This window comes from Salmo salar, chromosome ssa01 (assembly GCF_905237065.1).
Source record: "Salmo salar chromosome ssa01, Ssal_v3.1, whole genome shotgun sequence".
Classification (NCBI taxonomy): Eukaryota; Metazoa; Chordata; class Actinopteri; order Salmoniformes; family Salmonidae; genus Salmo; species Salmo salar.
In genome coordinates this window covers 156,483,242-156,507,424 of record NC_059442.1, presented here as the reverse complement: position 1 = coordinate 156,507,424, position 24,183 = coordinate 156,483,242, and the positions used below count along the sequence as shown (strand labels likewise).

At 43.8% G+C, this 24,183-nt stretch overlaps 1 protein-coding gene across 8 annotated transcripts in view; it reads right to left on the bottom strand.

The window, feature by feature from the left end:
- LOC106569240 (calcium/calmodulin-dependent protein kinase type II subunit beta) overlaps positions 1–24,183 on the bottom strand; it is a 79,731-nt gene that overhangs the window by 18,636 nt on the left and 36,912 nt on the right. For 4 of the 8 annotated variants that reach the window (XM_045692830.1, XM_045692843.1, XM_045692815.1 and 1 more), the window contains exons 12-14: positions 13,607–13,655; positions 12,865–12,936; positions 8,267–8,301 (exon numbers count right to left, since the gene is read on the bottom strand). In XM_045692830.1, coding sequence (XP_045548786.1) covers positions 8,267–8,301; positions 12,865–12,936; positions 13,607–13,655 — 156 coding nt within the window. The remainder of the gene's footprint in view (positions 1–8,266; positions 8,302–12,864; positions 12,937–13,606; positions 13,656–24,183) is intronic. The other 4 variants (XM_045692839.1, XM_045692852.1, XM_045692824.1 and 1 more) reach the window with 1 other exon arrangement.

Genomic DNA, 24,183 nt, shown 5'->3' with positions numbered 1-24,183 from the left:
CAAGAAGCAATTGATACTTATACCGCTCATTCAGGTGTCTGTGATTGTTCATCATGTCGTCCAGGGCAATTTTGAGGAGGGCAAAGTCACTCTCATTGCCGCTCTCGAAATGGGGCAACGATGGCTTTGAGATGAGGCAATCAGCTGTTACTTGCCAAGTGGCAAAGCAGGTGCTGGACAGGGTGCAATCTGGTCAGGAGCAGGGTATGGTGCTGCTGGATTGGGATAGGGCACGCCTAAACCCGGAGAGAAGTAGTGTTCTCCTGGAACTGGGTAACGCCGAGGGGAGTAGGGTGCTACTGGAACTGGGTAAGCCGGAGGGAAGTAGGGTCCTACTGGAACTGGGTAACCCGGAGGGAAGTAGGGTGCTACTGGAACTGGGTAACCCGGAGGGAAGTAGGGTGCTACTGGAACTGGGTAACCAGGAGAGAAGTAGGGTGCTACTGGAACTGGGTAACCCGGAGGGAAGTAGGGTGCTACTGGAACTGGGTAACCCGGTGGGAAGTAGGGTGCTACTGGAACTGGGTAACCCGGAGGGAAGTAGGGTGCTACTGGAACTGGGTAACCCGGAGGGAAGAAGGGTGCGACTGGAACTGGGTAACCCGGAGGGAAGTAGAGTGCTACTGGAACTGGGTAACCCGGAAAGAAGTAGGGTGCTACTGGAACTGGGTAACCCGGAGGGAAGTAGGGTGCTACTGGAACTGGGTAACCCGGAGGGAAGTAGGGTGCTACTGGAACTGGGTAACCCGGATGGAAGTAGGGTGCTACTGGAACTGGGTAACCCGGAGGGAAGTAGGGTGCTACTGGAACTGGGTAACCCGGAGGGAAGTAGGGTGCTACTGGAACTGGGTAACCCGGAGAGAAGTAGGGTGCTACTGGAACTGGGTAACCCGGAGAGAAGTAGGGTGCTACTGGAACTGGGTAACCCGGAGGGAAGTAGAGTGCTACTGGAACTGGGTAACCCGGAGGGAAGTAGGGTGCTACTGGAACTGGGTAACCTGGAGGGAAGTAGGGTGCTACTGGAACTTGGTAACCCGGAGGGAAGTAGGGTACTACTGAACTGGGTAACCAGGAGGGAAGTAGGGTGCTACTGGAACTGGGTAACCCGGAGGGAAGTAGGGTGCTATTGGAACTGGGTAACCCGGAGGGAAGTAGGGTGCTACTGGAACTGGGTAACCCGGAGGGAAGTAGGGTGCTACTGGAACTGGGTAACCTGGAGGGAAGTAGGGTGCTACTGGAACTGGGTAACCCGGAGGGAAGTAGGGTGCTACTGGAACTGGGTAACCCGGAGGGTGGTAGTGTTCTCCAACATCTTCCTCTTCTCTTTAAGGAAGGATGTGACGAGTTTGGCTACCTGTAGCTCATTCTCTGTTTGCTTTCATGGCCGCCGCCTGCCCAGTTGTTTGACTATTGCTTCACAGGCCTGGTGAGCTTCTTCCCGTCGACACTGAGCTTCTTCCTGTTGCCCGCTGAGCCTCTCTGGCTTTGGCTACTAGGCGTTGACACACTATGTAAACGTTGTGATCTTCCTGTATTTGACAATGTAGCTCAGCAATCTCCATGAGCTTCATTCTTTCCTCCAACATAGCTGCTTGGAAATTAGAAAGGGCTGGGAAGCGGCTCACCAACGAGCGGGCGATATATCTGGAACAGGATACACTCCTATCTGATAGGATGTCCGCTCGATTACTCCATCGTCCTGGTCAGAGGAGTGGCTGCGTTGTGGATAGGCGTTGTTCTTGGTGAGAGACTGCATAGTCAGCCAGGTGAGCTGGGGGATGTCTCTCTCTGGGAATACGGGGCTGTTGATTGATGGTTGCTTAAGATATCAAAATGTCAGGTGTTGGAACCCCTGGAACCCCCTCGTTTGTTATGTCATAAGTCATATTAGATCAAATAGAATCTATCCAATTAGAATACTTTATTTATTGCATCATAGTCAGTTAGATTACATAATTTACATTGCAAATGTAAATAAATAAATAAAACAAATCATGTAAAAAATCTATTTAGCTTACACATAAATAGCCAATAACCTGTTAAAAACAACAATTTGTACAGCAGGACTCCCCAGTTCAGCTTTCCATTTCAGTTTCATAGATTTATTTTAGTTAAAATGACATTGTTGATTATATTTACAGTTTTCAACAAAATAGTAGACCTACAGTGGAATCAGTTTCTACACATTGTTTTGTCTTCTGTGTTGGACTACATCCCTCATCATGTTATACATCATCCTCGGCATAAGACTAAAGTCATACAGCTTAACGAGTGTGTGTGTGTGTGTGTGTGTGTGTGTGTGTGTGTGTGTGTGTGTGTGTGTGTGTGTGTGTGTGTGTGTGTGTGTGTGTGTTTTGTGCGAATGCGTGCTTGTGTTTTGAACCAAAATAGCTCCAGCGTTGTTTGCAAAGTGCAGACAGGAGAGGAACAGAGAGATAGAGAGAGAGAGCGAGAGAAGGGGGAGTGTGGAGGGTTGTGCAGAGTGAGATTACGTAACGACAGATTAATCATGTGGAGAGAAATAATCTGAGATTAGCACCGTGCCAGCCAGAGGGAGAGAGGGATGGACGATGGGAGGAGGGTACAGAAAGAGGGAAAGATGAAGGGAAGAGAAATAGAGGGAGGAAGATGGAGAGATGAAAACCTCTGTTAGGCATAAACAACCAAACCTTACCATAAACAATCAAACCTTTCTATAAACAACCAAACTTTACTACAAACAACCAAACCTTACCACAAACAACCAAACCTTACTACAAACAACCAAACTTTACCATAAACAACCAAACCTTACCATAAAGAACCAAACCTTACCATAAACAACCAAACCTTACCATAAACAACCAAACCTTATTATAAACAACCAAACCTTACTATAAACAACCAAACCTTACTATAAACAACCAAACCTTATTATAAACAACCAAACCTTATTATAAACAACCAAACCTTATTATAAACAACCAAACCTTACTACAAACAACCAAACCTTTCTATAAACAACCAAACCTTACTATAAACAACCAAACCTTATTATAAACAACCAAACCTTACTATAAACAACCAAACCTTACTATAAACAACCAAACCTTACTATAAACAACCAAACCTTACTATAAACAACCAAACCTTACCATAAACAACCAAACCTTATTATAAACAACCAAACCTTACCACAAACAACCAAACCTTACTACAAACAACCAAACCTTACTACAAACAACCAAACTTTACCATAAACAACCAAACCTTATTATAAACAACCAAACCTTATTATAAACAACCAAACCTTACCACAAACAACCAAACCTTATTATAAACAACCAAACCTTACCATAAACAACCAAACCTTACCATAAACAACCAAACCTTACCATAAACAACCAAACCTTATTATAAACAACCAAACCTTACCACAAACAACCAAACCTTACCACAAACAACCAAACCTTACCACAAACAACCAAACCTTACCTCAAACAACCAAACCTTACCATAAACAACCAAACCTTACCATAAACAACCAAACCTTACCATAAACAACCAAACCTTACCATAAACAACCAAACCTTACCATAAACAACCAAACCTTACCATAAACAACCAAACCTTACTACAAACAACCAAACCTTACCATAAACAACCAAACCTTACCATAAACAACCAAACCTTACCATAAACAACCAAACCTTACCATAAACAACCAAACCTTACTACAAACAACCAAACCTTACCATAAACAACCAAACCTTACCATAAACAACCAAACCTTACCATAAACAACCAAACCTTACCATAAACAACCAAACCTTACCATAAACAACCAAACCTTACCATAAACAACCAAACCTTACCATAAACAACCAAACCTTACCATAAACAACCAAACCTTACCATAAACAACCAAACCTTACCATAAACAACCAAACCTTACTATAAACAACCAAACCTTACTATAAACAACCAAACCTTACTATAAACAACCAAACCTTACCATAAACAACCAAACCTTACCATAAACAACCAAACCTTACCATAAACAACCAAACCTTACCATAAACAACCAAACCTTACTACAAACAACCAAACCTTACTATAAACAACCAAACCTTACCATAAACAACCAAACCTTACTATAAACAACCAAACCTTACCATAAACAACCAAACCTTACCATAAACAACCAAACCTTACTATAAACAACCAAACCTTACCATAAACAACCAAACCTTACTATAAACAACCAAACCTTACCATAAACAACCAAACCTTACCATAAACAACCAAACCTTACCATAAACAACCAAACCTTACCATAAACAACCAAACCTTACCATAAACAACCAAACCTTACCATAAACAACCAAACCTTACCATAAACAACCAAACCTTACCACAAACAACCAAACCTTACCACAAACAACCAAACCTTATTATAAACAACCAAACCTTACCGTAAACAACCAAACCTTACCGTAAACAACCAAACCTTACTACAAACAACCAAACCTTACTACAAACAACCAAACCTTACTACAAACAACCAAACCTTACTACAAACAACCAAACCTTACTATAAACAACCAAACCTTACTACAAACAACCAAACCTTACTACAAACAACCAAACCTTACTATAAACAACCAAACCTTACCATAAACAACCAAACCTTATTATAAACAACCAAACCTTACTACAAACAACCAAACCTTACTATAAACAACCAAACCTTACTACAAACAACCAAACCTTACCACAAACAACCAAACCTTACCACAAACAACCAAACCTTATTATAAACAACCAAACCTTACCATAAACAACCAAACCTTACCATAAACAACCAAACCTTACTACAAACAACCAAACCTTACTACAAACAACCAAACCTTACTACAAACAACCAAACCTTACTACAAACAACCAAACCTTACTATAAACAACCAAACCTTACTACAAACAACCAAACCTTACTACAAACAACCAAACCTTACTATAAACAACCAAACCTTACCATAAACAACCAAACCTTATTATAAACAACCAAACCTTACTACAAACAACCAAACCTTATTATAAACAACCAAACCTTACTACAAACAACCAAACCTTACTACAAACAACCAAACCTTACTGTAAACAACCAAACCTTACCGTAAACAACCAAACCTTACCGTAAACAACCAAACCTTACTACAAACAACCAAACCTTATTATAAACAACCAAACCTTATTATAAACAACCAAACCTTACTATAAACAACCAAACCTTACCATAAACAACCAAACCTTACCATAAACAACCAAACCTTACCATAAACAACCAAACCTTACTATAAACAACCAAACCTTACCATAAACAACCAAACCTTATTATAAACAATTAAACCTTACCATAAACAACCAAACCTTACCATAAACAACCAAACCTTACTACAAACAACCAAACCTTACCATAAACAACCAAACCTTACTATAAACAACCAAACCTTACCATAAACAACCAAACCTTACTATAAACAACCAAACCTTACTATAAACAACCAAACCTTACCATAAACAACCAAACCTTACCATAAACAACCAAACCTTACCATAAACAACCAAACCTTATTATAAACAACCAAACCTTATTATAAACAACCAAACCTTATTATAAACAACCAAACCTTACTACAAACAACCAAACCTTACTACAAACAACCAAACCTTACCATAAACAACCAAACCTTACCATAAACAACCAAACCTTACCATAAACAACCAAACCTTACCATAAACAACCAAACCTTACTATAAACAACCAAACCTTACTATAAACAACCAAACCTTACCATAAACAACCAAACCTTATTATAAACAACCAAACCTTACCATAAACAACCAAACCTTATTATAAACAATTAAACCTTACCATAAACAACCAAACCTTACCATAAACAACCAAACCTTACTACAAACAACCAAACCTTACCATAAACAACCAAACCTTACTATAAACAACCAAACCTTACCATAAACAACCAAACCTTATTATAAACAACCAAACCTTATTATAAACAACCAAACCTTACCATAAACAACCAAACCTTACCATAAACAACCAAACCTTACCATAAACAACCAAACCTTACCATAAACAACCAAACCTTACTATAAACAACCAAACCTTACTATAAACAACCAAACCTTATTATAAACAACCAAACCTTACTACAAACAACCAAACCTTACTACAAACAACCAAACCTTACCATAAACAACCAAACCTTACCATAAACAACCAAACCTTACCATAAACAACCAAACCTTACCATAAACAACCAAACCTTACTATAAACAACCAAACCTTACTATAAACAACCAAACCTTATTATAAACAACCAAACCTTATTATAAACAACCAAACCTTACTATAAACAACCAAACCTTATTATAAACAACCAAACCTTACTATAAACAACCAAACCTTACTATAAACAACCAAACCTTACTATAAACAACCAAACCTTACTACAAACAACCAAACCTTACTGTAAACAACCAAACCTTATTATAAACAACCAAACCTTACTACAAACAACCAAACCTTATTACAAACAACCAAACCTTATTATAAACAACCAAACCTTATTATAAACAACCAAACCTTATTATAAACAACCAAACCTTATTATAAACAACCAAACCTTATTATAAACAACCAAACCTTACTATAAACAACCAAACCTTACTATAAACAACCAAACCTTACTATAAACAACCAAACCTTACTATAAACAACCAAACCTTACTATAAACAACCAAACCTTACTATAAACAACCAAACCTTACTATAAACAACCAAACCTTACTATAAACAACCAAACCTTACCATAAACAACCAAACCTTACCATAAACAACCAAACCTTACTATAAACAACCAAACCTTACCATAAACAACCAAACCTTACCATAAACAACCAAACCTTACCATAAACAACCAAACCTTACCATAAACAACCAAACCTTACCATAAACATGACTATTGGAGTCTACTGTACACATCCATTGCCGTCCTGAGGGTTTGACCCATAGAGGTCTATAGAACAGCGTATGTTATATCTATGGTGGGTTTGACCGCTGTCAGTGCACATGAATAGAACATTTTAACTACATAGCTAGAGTAACTGAAGCTACAGTGCATCAGACTACGCTGGACAGTCAGACTATTAGGCTACACACACACAAACAGCTGACACAGACAGCACGCAGTGTACACAATGAGACATAATAAACACACACTCACACCCAAACAGCATGCCCACAAAACACAACACAACACCACACAACACCACATAACACTGCCAATTGTAGGAGGTGGGAGAGAAGAAAAGAGAGAAGAGAGAGGAGAAGAGAGAGATGAGAAGAGAGAGGAGAAGAGAGAAGACAGATGAGAAGAGAGAAGAGAAGAGAGTGGAGAAGAGAGATGAGGAGAGAAGAGAGATGAGAAGAGAGATGAGGAGAGAGATGAGAAAAGAGATGAGAATAGAGAAGAGAAGAGAGATGAGAATAGAGAGGAGAAGAGAGATGAGAAGAGAGAGGAGAAGAGAGATGAGAAGAGAGATAAGGAGAGAGATGAGAAGAGAGATGAGAAGAGAGATGAGAATAGAGAAGAGAATAGAGAAGATAAGAGAGATGAGAAGAGAGAAGAGAAGAGAGATGAGAGGAGAGATGAGAGGAGAGATGAGAAGAGAGAAGAGAAGAGAGAGGAGAAGAGATGAGAAGAGAGAGGAGAAGAGATGAGAAGAGAAGAGAGATGAGAAGAGAGAGAAGATAGATGAGAAGAGAGAAGAGAAGAGAGAGGAGAAGAGAGAGGAGGAGAGAGAGGAGAAGACAGATGAGAAGAGAAGAGAGAGGAGACAGATGAGAAGAGAAGAGAGAGGAGAAGAGAGATGAGAAGAGAGAGGAGAAGAGAGATGAGAAGAGAGAGGAGAAGACAGATGAGAAGAGAAGAGAAGTAAGATGAGAAGAGAGAGAAGACAGATGAGAAGAGAGAAGAGAAGATAGAGAAGAAGAGAGATGAGAAAAGAGAGGAGAAGACAGATGAGAAGATAGAGGAGAAGAGAGAGGAGAAGATAGAGGAGAAGATAGAGGAGAAGATAGAGGAGAAGACAGATGAGAAGAGAGAAGAGAAGAGAGAAGAGAAGATAGAGGAGAAGACAGAGGAGAAGAGAGATGAGAAGAGAGAGGAGTGGGGAGGACACACGTGTTAATGTATCTTACCTTGACGTCAGCCTTCTTGTTGAGGAGACTCTTGGCTGCCAAGGAGATTGAGAAGACACTCTCAGAGGGTAGAGTAGTCATCATACACACTCTATTGCTAAAACACACCTCACACACACACACACACACACACAAACGCACAAGTGTCGACACCTAGCTAACCCCAAGCTAGCTAACACACACACTAAACTAACTAAACCCTCTCTCACACACACAGAACTCTCGAAAGCGAACACACTGAAATGACAAACTCTAAACAGTGCCAACACACCCACTAAAGCCTCTCAAGCTCATACACACACAAACTACTGTAAACCCTTACAAACGAGCACACTCTAAAACATTTAGAATCGCACACACACACACATTCTCACTGTAACAACAGTGATCTACTTTGTACTGTAACTATCTCTCATACCCACCCCACCCCACGCACACACACACACAAGCATACGCGCACACACATTCATACACACACACATTCATACACACACACATTCATACACACACACACATTCATACACACACACATTCATACACACACACACATTCATACACACACACATTCATACACACACACATTCATACACACACACATTCATACACACACACACAAGCGTACGGGCACACACATTCATACACACACACACATTCATACACACACACATTCATACACACACACATTCATACACACACACATTCATACACCTCTATCCAACTGACACTCATTAACCCTGAACCTGAACCACTGCCCAAAGCAAGGGATCAGCACAGTCCATCAGGGATAGCACACACACACACACACGCACGCACGCACGCACACACACACACACACACACGCACGCACGCACGCACACACACAGGGGATTAGAGGTGAAAGTGTAGTGGAATATGAAATGGAGAAGCAGGTATATAATAATGGTTTTGTTCATCTCTGAGGCAGGTGGGATTCATTCAGATTAATATTAGGGGATTCCTAACCAGGAAAATAATCCAGGTATATAATAATGGTTTTGTTCATCTCTGAGGCAGGTGGCATTCATTCAGATTAATATTAGGGGATTCCTCACCAGGAAAATAATCCAGGTATATCATTCAGTATAGAGAGCCACAAACACCTTACATTACAATACACAAACACCTTACATTACAATACACAAACACCTTACATTACAATACAAACACCTTACATTACAATACACAAACACTTTACATTACAATACACAAACACCTTACATTACAATACACAAACACCTTACATTACATTACACAAACACCTTACATTACAATACACAAACACTTTACATTACAATACACAAACACCTTACATTACAATACACAAACACTTTACATTACAATACACAAACACTTTACATTACAATACACAAACACTTTACATTACAATACACAAACACCTTACATTATAATACACAAACACCTTACATTACAATACACAAACACCTTACATTACAATACACAAACACTTTACATTACAATACACAAACACTTTACATTATAATACACAAACACCTTACATTATAATACACAAACACCTTACATTACAATACACAAACACTTTACATTACAATACACAAACACCTTACATTATAATACACAAACACCTTACATTACAATACACAAACACTTTACATTACAATACACAAACACTTTACATTACAATACACAAACACCTTACATTACAATACACAAACACCTTACATTACAATACACAAACACCTTACATTACAATACACAAACACTTTACATTACAATACACAAACACCTTACATTACAATACACAAACACCTTACATTACAATACACAAACACCTTACATTACAATACACAAACACTTTACATTACAATACACAAACACCTTACATTACAATACACAAACACCTTAAATTACACAAACACTTTACATTACAATACACAAACACTTTACATTACAATACACAAACACCTTACATTACAATACACAAACACTTTACATTACAATACACAAACACCTTACATTACAATACACAAACACCTTACATTACAATATAAACTGATCATACACTCACTTTAGTATCCATATGCACACGCACAAGTACACACTCATAAACACTTGCAGGAAGGTTTATCAATCTTTCTGTATTAATAACCAGAGTAACAGAGAGAGATAGAGAGAGAGACAGAGACAGAGTGAGAGAGAGAGAGCGAGACAGAGACAGAGTGAGAGTAAGAGTGAGAGAGAGAGAGAGAGAGAGAGACAGAGTGAGAGTGAGAGTAACAGAGAGAGAGAGAGAGAGAGAGAGAGACAGAGACAGAGTGAGAGTAACAGAGAGAGAGACAGAGTGAGAGTGAGAGTAACAGAGAGAGAGAGAGAGAGAGACAGAGTGAGAGTAACAGAGAGAGAGCGAGAGCGAGACAGAGTGAGAGTAACAGAGAGAGAGAGAGAGAGCGAGAGCGAGACAGAGTGAGAGTAACAGAGAGAGAGAGAGAGACAGACAGAGTGAGAGAGACAGAGACAGAGTGAGAGTAACAGAGAGAGAGAGAGAGAGAGAGACAGAGACAGAGTGAGAGAGACAGAGACAGAGTGAGAGTAACAGAGAGAGAGCGAGAGAGAGAGAGACAGAGAGAGAGACAGAGAGAGAGACAGAGAGAGAGACAGAGACAGAGTGAGAGTGAGACAGAGACAGAGTGAGAGTAACAGAGAGAGAGAGAGAGAGAGAAAGAGACAGAGTGAGAGAGAGAGAGAGAGAGAGAGAGACAGAGACAGAGTGAGAGTAACAGAGAGAGCGAGAGAGAGAGAGAGAGAGAGACAGAGTGAGAGTAACAGAGAGAGAGAGAGCGAGAGAGAGACAGAGACAGAGTGAGAGTAACAGAGAGAGAGAGAGAGAGAGAGAGAGACAGAGACAGAGTGAGAGTAACAGAGAGAGAGAGAGAGAGAGAGAGAGAGAGACAGAGACAGTGACAGAGTGAGAGTAACAGAGAGAGAGAGAGAGACAGAGACAGAGTAACAGAGAGAGAGAGAGAGAGAGAGAGAGAGAGAGAGAGAGAGAGACAGAGACAGAGTGAGAGTAACAGAGAGAGAGAGAGAGAGAGAGAGAGAGAGACAGAGACAGAGAGAGAGTGAGAGCGAGAGCGAGAGAGACTGAGAGTAACAGAGAGAGAGAGAGAGAGAGAGACAGAGTGAGAGTAACAGAGAGAGAGAGAGAGAGAGAGAGACAGAGACAGAGTGAGAGTAACAGAGAGAGAGAGAGAGAGAGAGACAGAGACAGAGACAGAGTGAGAGTAACAGAGAGAGAGAGAGAGAGAGAGACAGAGACAGAGTGAGAGTAACAGAGAGAGAGAGAGAGAGAGAGACAGAGACAGAGACAGAGAGAGAGTGAGAGCGAGAGCGAGAGAGACAGTGAGAGTAACAGAGAGAGAGAGAGAGAAAGAGAGTGAGAGAGAGAGACAGAGACAGAGTGAGAGTAACAGAGAGAGAGAGAGAGAGAGAGAGAGAGACAGAGACAGAGTGAGAGAGACAGAGACAGAGACAGAGACAGAGTGAGAGTAAGAGAGAGAGAGAGAGAGAGAGAGAGAGAGAGAGAGACAGAGACAGAGACAGAGTGAGAGTAACAGAGAGAGAGAGAGGTGAGAACACAGGAAGCTCTGGTGCTGACACTGATTAATCACCATAGTAACACAGAACTTTTGAGTGGGAGGAGAATCCTCAGCTTTGGCCTGGAAGAGTCTGAACACAGAAAGTACTCTATCTATCTCTTTATCTCTCCACAGCTTGTATCTCAAGTGACATCAAACACAGCTCACACCTCACACACTGCTCATGAGGGACAAAACACAGGCAGAAAATGTTAAACAAAAAAAGACTCCAGCCCAAAGATACAAAAGACTAAAGCATGTTAGAGGGAGGGAGGGAGGGAGGGAGGGTAGAGAGGTGGTGCAGGAGAGGAAGGACAAAAGGAGTGCAAAAGGGAAGGATGAGGAAGGAAGTGCGAGGGAGGGGAGATAAGAAGAAGAGAGGAGAGATGGTATAATTGTGTAATAAGAGGAGGTATAGAAGTGAGGGATGGAAGAAGGAGAGGGGAGGAAGAAGAGAGGAGAGATGGTATAATTGTGTAATAAGAGGAGGTATAGAAGCGAGGGATGGAAGGAGGAGAGGGGAGGAAGAAGAGAGGAGAGACGGTATAATTGTGTAATAGGAGGAGGTATAGAAGCGAGGGATGGAAGAAGGAGAGGGGGAAGAAGAGAGGAGAGACGGTATAATTGTGTAATAGGAGGAGGTATAGAAGCGAGGGATGGAAGAAGGAGAGGGGGGGAAGAAGAGAGGAGAGACGGTATAATTGTGTAATAGGAGGAGGTATAGAAGCGAGGGATGGAAGGAGGAGAGGGGGAAGAAGAGAGGAGAGACGGTATAATTGTGTAATAGGAGGAGGTATAGAAGCGAGGGATGGAAGGAGGAGAGGGGGGGAAGAAGAGAGGAGAGACGGTATAATTGTGTAATAGGAGGAGGTATAGAAGCGAGGGATGGAAGGAGGAGAGGGGAGGAAGAAGAGAGGAGAGACGGTATAATTGTGTAATAGGAGGAGGTATAGAAGCGAGGGATACCTTGCTCCACTATCCCAGCAGCAGTTGCAGGAACAGTAGTGATTGACGCAGGAGATGTAGACTGTCTACCGACTGACACAGAGAGAGAGAGAGAGAAAGAGAAAGACAGAGAGCAAGTGAAAGCAAAGGACAGAAAAGGGGAAGGAGTGAGGGAAGAGAAGAGAGGAGAGTGTCAGTGTGTCAGTGTGAAGAGTAGGCCAGATTGAAGTCATATTACCCAAGTCCCAGTTAAGTTTCATCAAAGTGAGTCAAGGGCAAAAACATTTAAACAAAAAAAAAATCTACGTGATGACATTGAATCAAAGTGTAAAAAGTAATCACGACAGGGAATTTCATATTTTTTCACCCAACTTTTAACCTAAATCCAATGACATGGTGACATCTGTGCCCAGTGAGAAGTCTCTCTCCCCTCTTACCTTGGTCGGCAGACACAGTGTTAGTCCAGAGGAACGGGAACATGTTATGATCCATGCAGCTTACCATTGTAATCAAACTTAGTAAAGTCCTTCATAATGGGAGACTAAACTCTTCACCAGATCACTTTGTGATAATTCAGTTTCATGACATTTCTTTTTTTTGGTGCTTGTGGAGAGAGAGAGAAAGAGAGCAAGTGTGTGTGTCTCTGTGTGTGTGTGTGTGTGTGTGTGTGTATGCGTGTGTGTTTGTGTGCACGCGTGTTTGTCTGTGGCGTGCATGCATGCGTGTGTGTCCATGCGTGTAAGTGTTTATGTATGACACACACATTTACCAGAGAAATTCCTGGTCACCAGCATAGCAGTCAGGACGGCTCCCTATGGACAGAAGAGAGAGAGAGAGGACTATTTCAGACCCTTTCCATTCACCAGGAAGACCACTTATAACCCACTCATACTATTATAGTTCAAGATTTTATCAATGAATATTAAAGAGATTCTACGGTACTTTTGCATACTTTTTAGCCAGTAGTTCTCAAAGTAATCCCCACGAGCCAAAAGTGGTCCCCGACAATGTGCAGTTATGTGCACCACCCCACTGCTCTCTCTTACTCTACTGTGTGTGTCTTGCTAGCCCTTTATTTATTTAACCTTTATTTAACTAGCTAGCTGTCAAAAATGGTGAGAAGCTGAAGCTCATTGGCTGAAACTGAAATTGCTAGGGGGCTGGCCCACTAGGGATGGGGTCTGAAATAATTTTACGATTCGAATAGTGCCATGAAGTTTTGTTGGATATCCTAGCTAGGCTTATTATAGCTAGTTAGGCTAATTGTAGTTAGCTAGGATAATTGTAACTAGCTAGGCTGATTGTAGCTAGCTAGGCTAATTGTGTCTACATGCTGCACTTTCTCCCCAACCCCATTCAGAGAAAACAGCAGCCTACCTGTTGGTTGCTCGTTGTAGCCTACTCCTTCTCATTTCGCAAACTGTTAATTCCGTAATTTTAATGCATTTTGTATTGCATTAAATGAAATCTCACTCCACTCGCTACACATTGAACCTCTTTGACGCTTTGATTGGCCAACATTAACAATAAGTGACTGTGCATGTCATATAAACTACATTGAAAAGTTTGTTGTGTTATTAAATTAATAATTTCAAATGACGTGGTATATCCTTGTATGTAACAATGTCACATGGATATTTTTACTTTATTTAAAAAAATCTATAATATATTTTTTTCATGACAAAAACTATTCAAATCCTAATGTCAGTTTGAATATTTTAATAACTGTGCACATCCCTATGGCCCATGTGTGGGTAAATGTAGGGAAAATGGCCCCACACAGCATCCAGAAAACAGTTGTTTTCAAACTTGGGATTTTGTGGCTAATTGAGGTTATATTATGCATGTATGAACTACACATTAAAACATCCAGCCCAAAGAGGGAGGTTTAAAAAATACTTAGTAGAAGTTCTGTAACATGTCTTTAACCTGTTAGGGCTAGGGGGCAGTATTTACACGGCCGGATAAAAAACGTACCCGATTTAATCTGGTTATTACTACTGCCCAGAAACTAGAATATGCATATAATTATTGGCTTTGGATAGAAAACACCCTAAAGTTTCTAAAACTGTTTGAATGGTGTCTGTGAGCATAACAGAACTCATATGGCAGGCAAAAACCTGAGAAGATTCTGTACAGGAAGTGCCCTCTCTGACCATTCCTTGAGCTTCTTGACTCTTTTTATTGAAAACTTAGGATCTTTGCAGTAACGTGACACTTCCAACGGCTCCCATAGGCTCTCAGAACCCGGGAAAAAGCTGAATGATGTCGAGGCAGCCCCTGGCTGAAAAACATTAGCGCGTTTGGATAGTGGTCGGTCAGAGTACTATGAGACTGAGGCGCATGCACGAGGCGACCCCATGTTTTTATTTTCTCTCTCTTTGTACTAAAACACAGATTCCCGGTTGGAATATTATCGCTTTTTTACGAGAAAAATGGCATAAAAATTGATTTTAAACAGCGTGACAAAAAAATTCTAAATATTCCATTACCGTACACTTCGAAGTACGGTAATGGAATATTTAGAATTTTTTTGTCACGAAACGCGTCGTGTGTGTCACCCTTCTTTACACTTCGGATAGTGTCTTGAACGCACGAACAAAACAGAGGATATTTGAACATAACTATGGATTATTTTGAACCAAACCAACATTTGTTATTGAAGTAGAAGTCCTGGGAGTGCATTCTGACGAAGAACAGCAAAGGTAATAACATTTTTCTTATAGTAAATCTGACTTTGGTCAGGGCTAAACTTGGTGGGTGTCTAAATAGCTAGCCCTGTGATGCCGGGCTATCTACTCAGAATATTGCAAAATGTGCTTTCACCGAAAAGCTATTTTAAAATCGGACATAGCGAGTGCATAGAGGAGTTCTGTATCTATAATTCTTAAAATAATTGTTATGTTTTTTGTGAACGTTTATCGTGAGTAATTTAGTAAATTCACCGGAAGTTTGTGGGGGGTATGCTAGTTCTGAACGTCACATGCTAATGTAAAAAGCTGTTTTTTGATATAAATATGAACTTGATTGAACAAAACATGCATGTATTGTATAACATAATGTCCTAAGATTGTCATCTGATGAAGATCATCAAAGGTTAGTGCTGCATTTAGCTGTGGTTTGGGTTTATGTGACATTATATGCTAGCTTAAAAAATGGGTGTCTGATTATTTCTGGCTGGGTACTCTGCTGACATAATCTAATGTTTTGCTTTCGTTGTAAAGCCTTTTTGAAATCAGACAGTGTGGTTAGATTAACGAGAGTCTTGTCTTTAAAATGGTGTAAAATAGTCATATGTTTGAGAAATTGAAGTAATAGCATTTCTAAGGTTTTTGAATAACGCGCCACAGGATTCCGGGGGGTATGTGCCCTCTCTGACCATTTCTTGGCCTTCTATAGCCACTTTATGGAAAATAGAGGATCTCTGCTGTAACGTGACATTTTCTAAGGCTCCTATAGGCTCTCAGAAGGCGCCAGAATGGGGAATGATGACTCTGCAGTCCCTGGGCGAAAAACAGTAGGGGATTTGGAAAGTGGTCGATCTGAGAACAATGACGTGGGTGCGCGCATGCATGTGACGACTCCATTTACTTCTTTCAGTCTTTGAACGGATACAACGTCTCCTGGTCGGAATATTATCGCTATTTTACGAGAAATCGCATAAAAATGTATTTTAAACAGCGTTTGACATGCTTCGAAGTACGGTAATGGAATATTTAGATTTTTTTTGTCACGATACGCGCCGGCGCGTCACCCTTCGGATAGTGTCTTGAACGCAAGAACAGAACGCAGCTATTTGGATATAACTATGGATTATTTGGAACCAAAACAACATTGGGTGTTGAAGTAGAAGTCCTGGGAGTGCATTCTGACGAAGAACAGCAAAGGTAATCCAATTTTTCTTATAGTAAATCTGAGTTTGGTGAGTGCCAAACTTGGTGGGTGTCAAAATAGCTAGCCATGATGGCCGGGCTATCTACTCAGAATATTGCAAAATGTGCTTTCACCGAAAAGCTATTTTAAAATCGGACACCGCGATTGCATCAAGGAGTTCTGTATCTATAATTCTTAAAATAATTGTGAACGTTTATCATGAGTAATTTAGTAAATTCACCGGAAGTGTTCGGTGGGTATGCTAGTTCTGAACGTCACATGCTAATGTAAAAAGCTGGTTTTTGATATAAATATGAACTTGATTGAACAAAACATGCATGTATTGTATAACATAATGTCCTAGGAGTGTCATCTGATGAAGATCATCAAAGGTTAGTGCTGCATTTAGCTGTGGTTTTGGTTTTTGTGACATTATATGCTAGCTTGAAAAATGGGTGTCTGATTATTTCTGGCTGGGTACTCTCCTGACATAATCTAATGTTTTGCTTTCGTTGTAAAGCCTTTTTGAAATCGGACAATGTGGTTAGATAAAGGAGAGTCTTGTCTTTAAAATGGTGTAAAATAGTCATATGTTTGAAAAATTGAAGTTTTGGGATTTTTGAGGAGCCCTATCATTGGATATTGGCGAGGCGTTCCGCTAGTGGAACATCTAGATGTAAGAGGTTTTAACTAAGAGCATGTGTGATCACGGTAGAAGTTCCGTAACATGTATTTAACTAACTAAGAGCATGTGTGATCACGGTAGAAGTTCTGTAACATGTCTTTAACTGACTAAGAGCATGTGCGATCACGTGGACACCATACAATAAGAATGGCTAGCCTGTGTACACACATACACTAACAGGCTGTGTTTCTTGTGTGTGTGTTCCTTCCTTTCCAGATGCAGCAGTATTATCGATCGTCTCATCATGACATATAGCCTTGGTCTCAAACACACACTCTCTGCCTTCCAAATGGCACCCTATTCCCTATGTAGTACGTACACTACGGACCCTATAGATCCTGGGAAAAAGTAGTGCACTATATAGGCAGTATGGCACCATTTGGGACACGACAACTAGCCTCCATTATTCCCAGTGTAACATACATGAACCAGTCTGTTCCAGCTCATCTAAACATACTAGCAGAATCCATATGTCTGGCCACATCATCCAGACATCATCCTCTATGAACAGAGAAAGGCACCAATCCATCTATCATGTCATGGGAGATATAGAGGGAGAGAGAGATGGAGGGGAGGGAGAGAGAGAGAGAGATGGAGGGGAGGGAGGGAGAGAGAGATAGAGAGGAGGGAGGGAGAGAGAGATAGAGAGGAGGGAGAGAGAGATAGAGAGGAGGGAGAGAGAGATAGAGAGGAGGGAGAGAGAGATAGAGAGGAGGGAGAGAGAGATAGAGAGGAGGGAGAGAGAGATAGAGAGAAGGGAGAGAGAGAGATGGAGAGAGGAGGGAGAGAGAGAGAGAGGGGGGAGAGAGATAGAGAGAAGGGAGAGAGAGAGATGGAGGGGAGGGAGAGAGAGAGATGGAGGGAGAGAGAGAGATGGAGGGAGAGAGAGAGATGGAGGGGAGGGAGAGAGAGAGATGAGGGGAGAGAGAGAGAGAGAGATGGAGGGGAGGGAGAGAGAGATATGGAAGGGAGGGAGAGAGAGCGATGGAGGGGAGGGAGAGAGAGAGGAGGGAGAGAGCGAGATGGAGGGGAGGGAGAGAGAGATATGGAGGTGAGGGAAAGAGAGAGAGGGAGAAGGGAGGAGAGAGAGATATGGAGGGGAGGGAGAGAGAGGGAGAAGGGAGCAGAGAAAGAGAGGAGGTGAGAGATGCAGGGGAGAAAGAGAGATGGAGGGGAGAGAGAGACAGAGAGAGAGAGCTACACAGAGAGAGAGAGAGAGCTACAGAGAAAGAGAGAGAGACAGAGAGAGAGAGCTACAGAGAAAGAGAGAGAGCTACAGAGAAAAAGAGAGAGAGAGAGCTACAGAGAGAGAGAGAGCTACAGAGAGAGAGAGCGAGAGCTACAGAGAAAGAGAGAGAGAAAGAGAGAGAGAGAGAGCTACAGAGAGAAAGAGGTCATGAGCAGATGAGCTCCTGCATTTTTCAGCATGTTCTTAAAAAGGATAGATTTAGAGTTAGATAAACTTAGATTTTTTGACAGGGACATATTCAGGATTCCACCCTCTACAACATAACCTTCACTCCAAATCAAAACTCAAAACCTACAACCTGATTTTGGATGGAATTACGGAATTACCTGGAAGGCTTACAACTACCAAACATTATTATTATTGTTCCCTTTTTGCTGACTGTTATAAAAATGGGAACATAAGCAACCTTATCTTCCACGCAGACCATCCCCTGGCAACTCAGGATACTAGACAACGAGGACTCTGAGTCAGCTAATATAAATCTCTATAAGTCTGGAACAGTATTGGTCCAGGGAAACCGCAAACAGTTTCAGCTGGACTTTCACCTAATCAAAGAAATAGCTCAGGAGGAGAACCTCTCCCTTGAGAAAGATATTCCCACCAGTGGGTCAGACCAGACCTCTTCATTATATAACCCCACAGACGAGCAACCCCAAGCAGAAAGTCAACCTCACAGCTCAGAGTACTACTCCCTCACTGAAATGAAGGATACATTTACCAAGCTGGAGGTATTTTACATTACATTTAAGTCATTTAGCAGACGCTCTTATCCAGAGCGACTTACAAATTGGTGCATTCACCTTATAATATCCAGTGGAACAACCACTTTACAATAGTGCATCTAAATCTTTAAGGGGGGGTTAGAAGGATTACTTTATCCTATCCCAGGTATTCCTTAAAGAGGTGGGGTTTCAGGTGACTCCGGAAGGTGGTGATTGACTCCGCTGTCCTGGCGTCGTGAGGGAGCTTGTTCCACCATTGGGGTGCCAGAGCAGCGAAGAGTTTTGACTGGGCTGAGCGGGAACTGTGCTTCCTCAGAGGTAGGGAGGCGAGCAGGCCAGAGGTGGATGAACGCAGTGCCCTTGTTTGGGTGTAGGGCCTGATCAGAGCCTGAAGGTACGGAGGTGCCGTTCCCCTCACAGCTCCATAGGCAAGCACCATGGTCTCGTAGCGGATGCGAGCTTCGACTGGAAGCCAGTGGAGAGAGCGGAGGAGCGGGGTGACATGAGAGAACTTGGGAAGGTTGAACACCAGACGGGCTGCGGCGTTCTGGATGAGTTGTAGGGGTTTAATGGCACAGGCAGGGAGCCCAGCCAACAACGAGTTGCAGTAATCCAGACGGGAGATGACAAGTGCCTGGATTAGGACCTGCGCCGCTTCCTGTGTGAGGCAGGGTCGTACTCTGCGAATGTTGTAGAGCATGAACCTACAGGATCGGGTCACCGCCTTGATGTTAGTGGAGAACGACAGGGTGTTGTCCAGGGTCACGCCGAGGCTCTTAGCACTCTGGGAGGAGGACACAAGGGAGTTGTCAACCATGATGGCGAGATCATGGAACGGGCAGTCCTTCCCCGGGAGGAAGAGCAGCTCCGTCTTGCCGAGGTTCAGCTTGAGGTGGTGATCCGTCATCCACACTGATATGTCTGCCAGACATGCAGAGATGCGATTCGCCACCTGGTTGTCAGAAGGGGGAAAGGAGAAGATTAATTGTGTGTCATCTGCATAGCAATGATATGAGAGACCATGTGAGGATATGACAGAGCCAAGTGACTTGGTGTATAGCGAGAATAGGAGAGGGCCTAGAACAGAGCCCTGGGGGACACCAGTGGTGAGAGCACGTGGTGCGGAGACAGATTCTCGCCACGCCACCTGGTAGGAGCGACCTGTCAGGTAGGACGCAATCCAAGCGTGGGCCGCGCCGGAGATGCCCAGCTCGGAGAGGGTGGAGAGGAGGATCTGATGGTTCACAGTATCAAAGGCAGCAGATAGGTCTAGAAGGATGAGAGCAGAGGAGAGAGAGTTAGCTTTAGCAGTGCGGAGAGCCTCTGTGACACAGAGAAGAGCAGTCTCAGTTGAATGCCCAGTCTTGAAACCTGACTGATTAGGATCAAGAAGGTCATTCTGAGAAAGATAGCAAGAGAGCTGGCCAAGGACGGCACGTTCAAGAGTTTTGGAGAGAAAGGAAAGAAGGGATACTGGTCTGTAGTTGTTGACATCGGAGGGATCGAGTGTAGGTTTTTTCAGAAGGGGTGCAACTCTCGCTCTCTTGAAGACGGAAGGGACGTAGCCAGCGGTCAAGGATGAGTTGATGAGCGAGGTGAGGTAGGGGAGAAGGTCTCCGGAAATGGTCTGGAGAAGAGAGGAGGGGATAGGGTCAAGTGGGCAGGTTGTTGGGCGGCCGGCCGTCACAAGACGCGAGATGGCAGGTGGAGCTGGAGATGATTACACTCCAGTCAGCACAGACCCAGACAACAGTCCAGCACAACAACACCCCCTTAACCAGACCCAGAGAGCTGGAGGTGGAGAGAGACATATCTGCACTCTGGACTGTGGTGAGACAACTTCAACAGGAGAAAGAGCAGGAGAAGAACAGAGCACTAGAGGAGAAGATCAGACTGCTGGAGGAGAGGGTGAGGGGGATGGAGGGAGAGGATCAGACTGCTGGAGGAGAGGATCAGACTGCTGGAGGAGAGGGTGAGGGGGATGGAGGAGAGGATCAGACTACAGGAGGAGAGGGTGAGGGGGATGGAGGGAGAGGTTCAGACTACAGGAGGATAGGGGGAGGGGGATGGTGGAGAGGATCAGACTGCTGGCGGAGAGGGTGAGGGGAGGGAGGAGAGGATCAGACTGCTGGAGGAGAGGGTGAGGGGGATGGAGGGAGAGGGTCAGACTACTGGAGGAGAGGGTGAGGGGGATGGAGGGAGAGGATCAGACTACTGGAGGAGAGGGTGAGGGGGATGGAGGAGGTTGAGGGGGATGGAGGAGAGGATCAGACTGCTGGAGGAGAGGGTGAGGGGGATGGAGGAGAGGATCAGACTACTGGAGGAGAGGGTGAGGGGGATGGAGGAGAGGATCAGACTGCTGGAGGAGAGGGTGAGGGGGATGGAGGGAGAGGATCAGACTACTGGAGGAGAGGGTGAGGGGGATGGAGGAGAGGATCAGACTGCTGGAGGAGAGGGTGATGGGGATGGAGGAGAGGGTGAGGGGGATGGAGGGAGAGGATCAGACTACTGGAGGAGAGGGTGAGGGGGATGGAGGAGAGGTTGAGGGGGATGGAGGAGAGGATCAGACTACTGGAGGAGAGGGTGAGGGGGATGGTGGAGAGGATCAGACTGCTGGAGGAGAGGGTGAGGGGGATGGAGGAGAGGATCAGACTACTGGAGGAGAGGGAGAGGGGGATGGAGGAGAGGGTGAGGGAGATGGAGGGAGAGGATCAGACTGCTGGAGGAGAGGGTGAGGGGGATGGAGGGAGAGGATCAGACTGCTGGAGGAGAGGGTGAGGGGGATGGAGGGAGAGGATCAGACTACTGGAGGAGAGGGTGAGGGGAATGGAGGAGAGGATCAGACTACTGGAGGAGAGGGTGAGGGGGATGGAGGGAGAGGATCAGACTACTGGAGGAGAGGGTGAGGGGGATGGAGGGAGAGGATCAGACTACTGGAGGAGAGGGTGAGGGGGATGCAGGGAGAGGATCAGACTGCTGGAGGAGAGGGTGAGGGGGATGGAGGGAGAGGTTCAGACTACAGGAGGATAGGGGAGGGGGATGGTGGAGAGGATCAGACTGCTGGAGGAGAGGGTGAGGGGGATGGAGGAGAGGATCAGACTGCTGGAGGAGAGGGTGAGGGGGATGGAGGAGAGGATCAGACAACTGGAGGAGAGGGTGAGGGGATGGAGGAGAGGGTGAGGGGGATGGAGGAGAGGATCAGACTGCTGGAGGAGAGGGAGAGGGGGATGGAGGAAAGGATCAGACTGCTGGAGGAGAGGGTGAGGGGGATGGAGGAGAGGATCAGACTGCTGGAGGAGAGGGTGAGGGGGATGGAGGAGAGGATCAGACTGCTGGAGGAGAGGGTGAGGGGGATGGAGGAGAGGATCAGACTACTGGAGGAGAGGGTGAGGGGGATGGAGGGAGAGGATCAGACTGCTGGAGGAGAGGGTGAGGGGGATGCAGGGAGAGGATCAGACTGCTGGAGGAGAGGGTGAGGGGGATGGAGGAGAGGATCAGACTACTGGAGGAGAGGGTGAGGGGGATGGAGGGAGAGGATCAGACTGCTGGAGGAGAGGGTGAGGGGGATGGTGGAGAGGATCAGACTACTGGCGGAGAGGGTGAGGGGGATGGAGGGAGAGGATCAGACTACTGGAGGAGAGGGTGAGGGGGATGGAGGAGAGGAGAGGATCAGACTGCTGGAGGAGAGGGTGAGGGGGATGGAGGAGAGGGTGAGGGGGATGGAGGGAGAGGATCAGACTACTGGAGGAGAGGGTGAGGGGATGGAGGAGAGGATCAGACTACTGGAGGAGAGGGTGAGGGGGATGGAGGGAGAGGATCAGACTACTGGAGGAGAGGGTGAGGGGGATGGCGTGTGACAGAGAACAACCCACTAGAGAGGTGGCCACCACCACAGAGAAGCCAGCAGAACAGTACCTGTGGATGTATTTCATGGCCTACTTTCAAACCAAGTGCCTCTTTGCTTGACATCATCGGAAAATAAAAAGAAATCAGCCAAGACCTCAGAAAATAATTGTAGAACTCCACAAGTCTGGTTCATCCTTGGGAGCAATTTTCAAACGCCTGAAGGTGCCACGTTCATCTGTACAAACAAAGTACGCAAGTATAAACACCATGGGGCCACGTAGCCAGCATACCGCTCAGGAAGGAGATGCGTTCTGTCTCCTAGAGATGAACGTTGTCATGCCATGTGTGTAGGCGCAGGAGAATCAAACTTGGTATAAATGGAGTAGTTTAATAAAGTAAAACAAAACATCCAAAAGCAAAGTACATAATAAAATAAACGTGGAAACAAGAACCCGTCGCGCACCAATCGAATATCACGAGCATAACAACAAACAATCTCTGACAAGGACATGAGGGGAAACAGAGGGTTAAATACACAACAGGTAATGAATGGGATTGGAACCAGGTGTGTAGGGAGACAAGACAAAACCAATGGAAAATGAAAAATGGATCAGTGATGGCTAGAAGACCGGTGACGTCGACCACCGAGCACCACCCGAACAAGGAGAGGCATCAACTTCAGCAGAAGTCGTGCCAAACGTACTTTGGTGCGAAAAGTGCAAATCAATCCCAGAACGACAGCAAAGGACCTTGTGAAGATGCTGGAGGAAACAGGTACAAAAGTATCTATATCCACAGTAAAACGAGTCCTATATCGACATAACCTGAATGGCCGCTCAGCAAGGAAGAAGCTACTGCTCCAAAACTGCCATAAAAAAGCCAGACTACAGTTTGCAACTGCACATGGGGACAAAGATCATACTTCTTGGAGAAATGTCCTCTGGTCTGATGAAGTAAAAATAGAA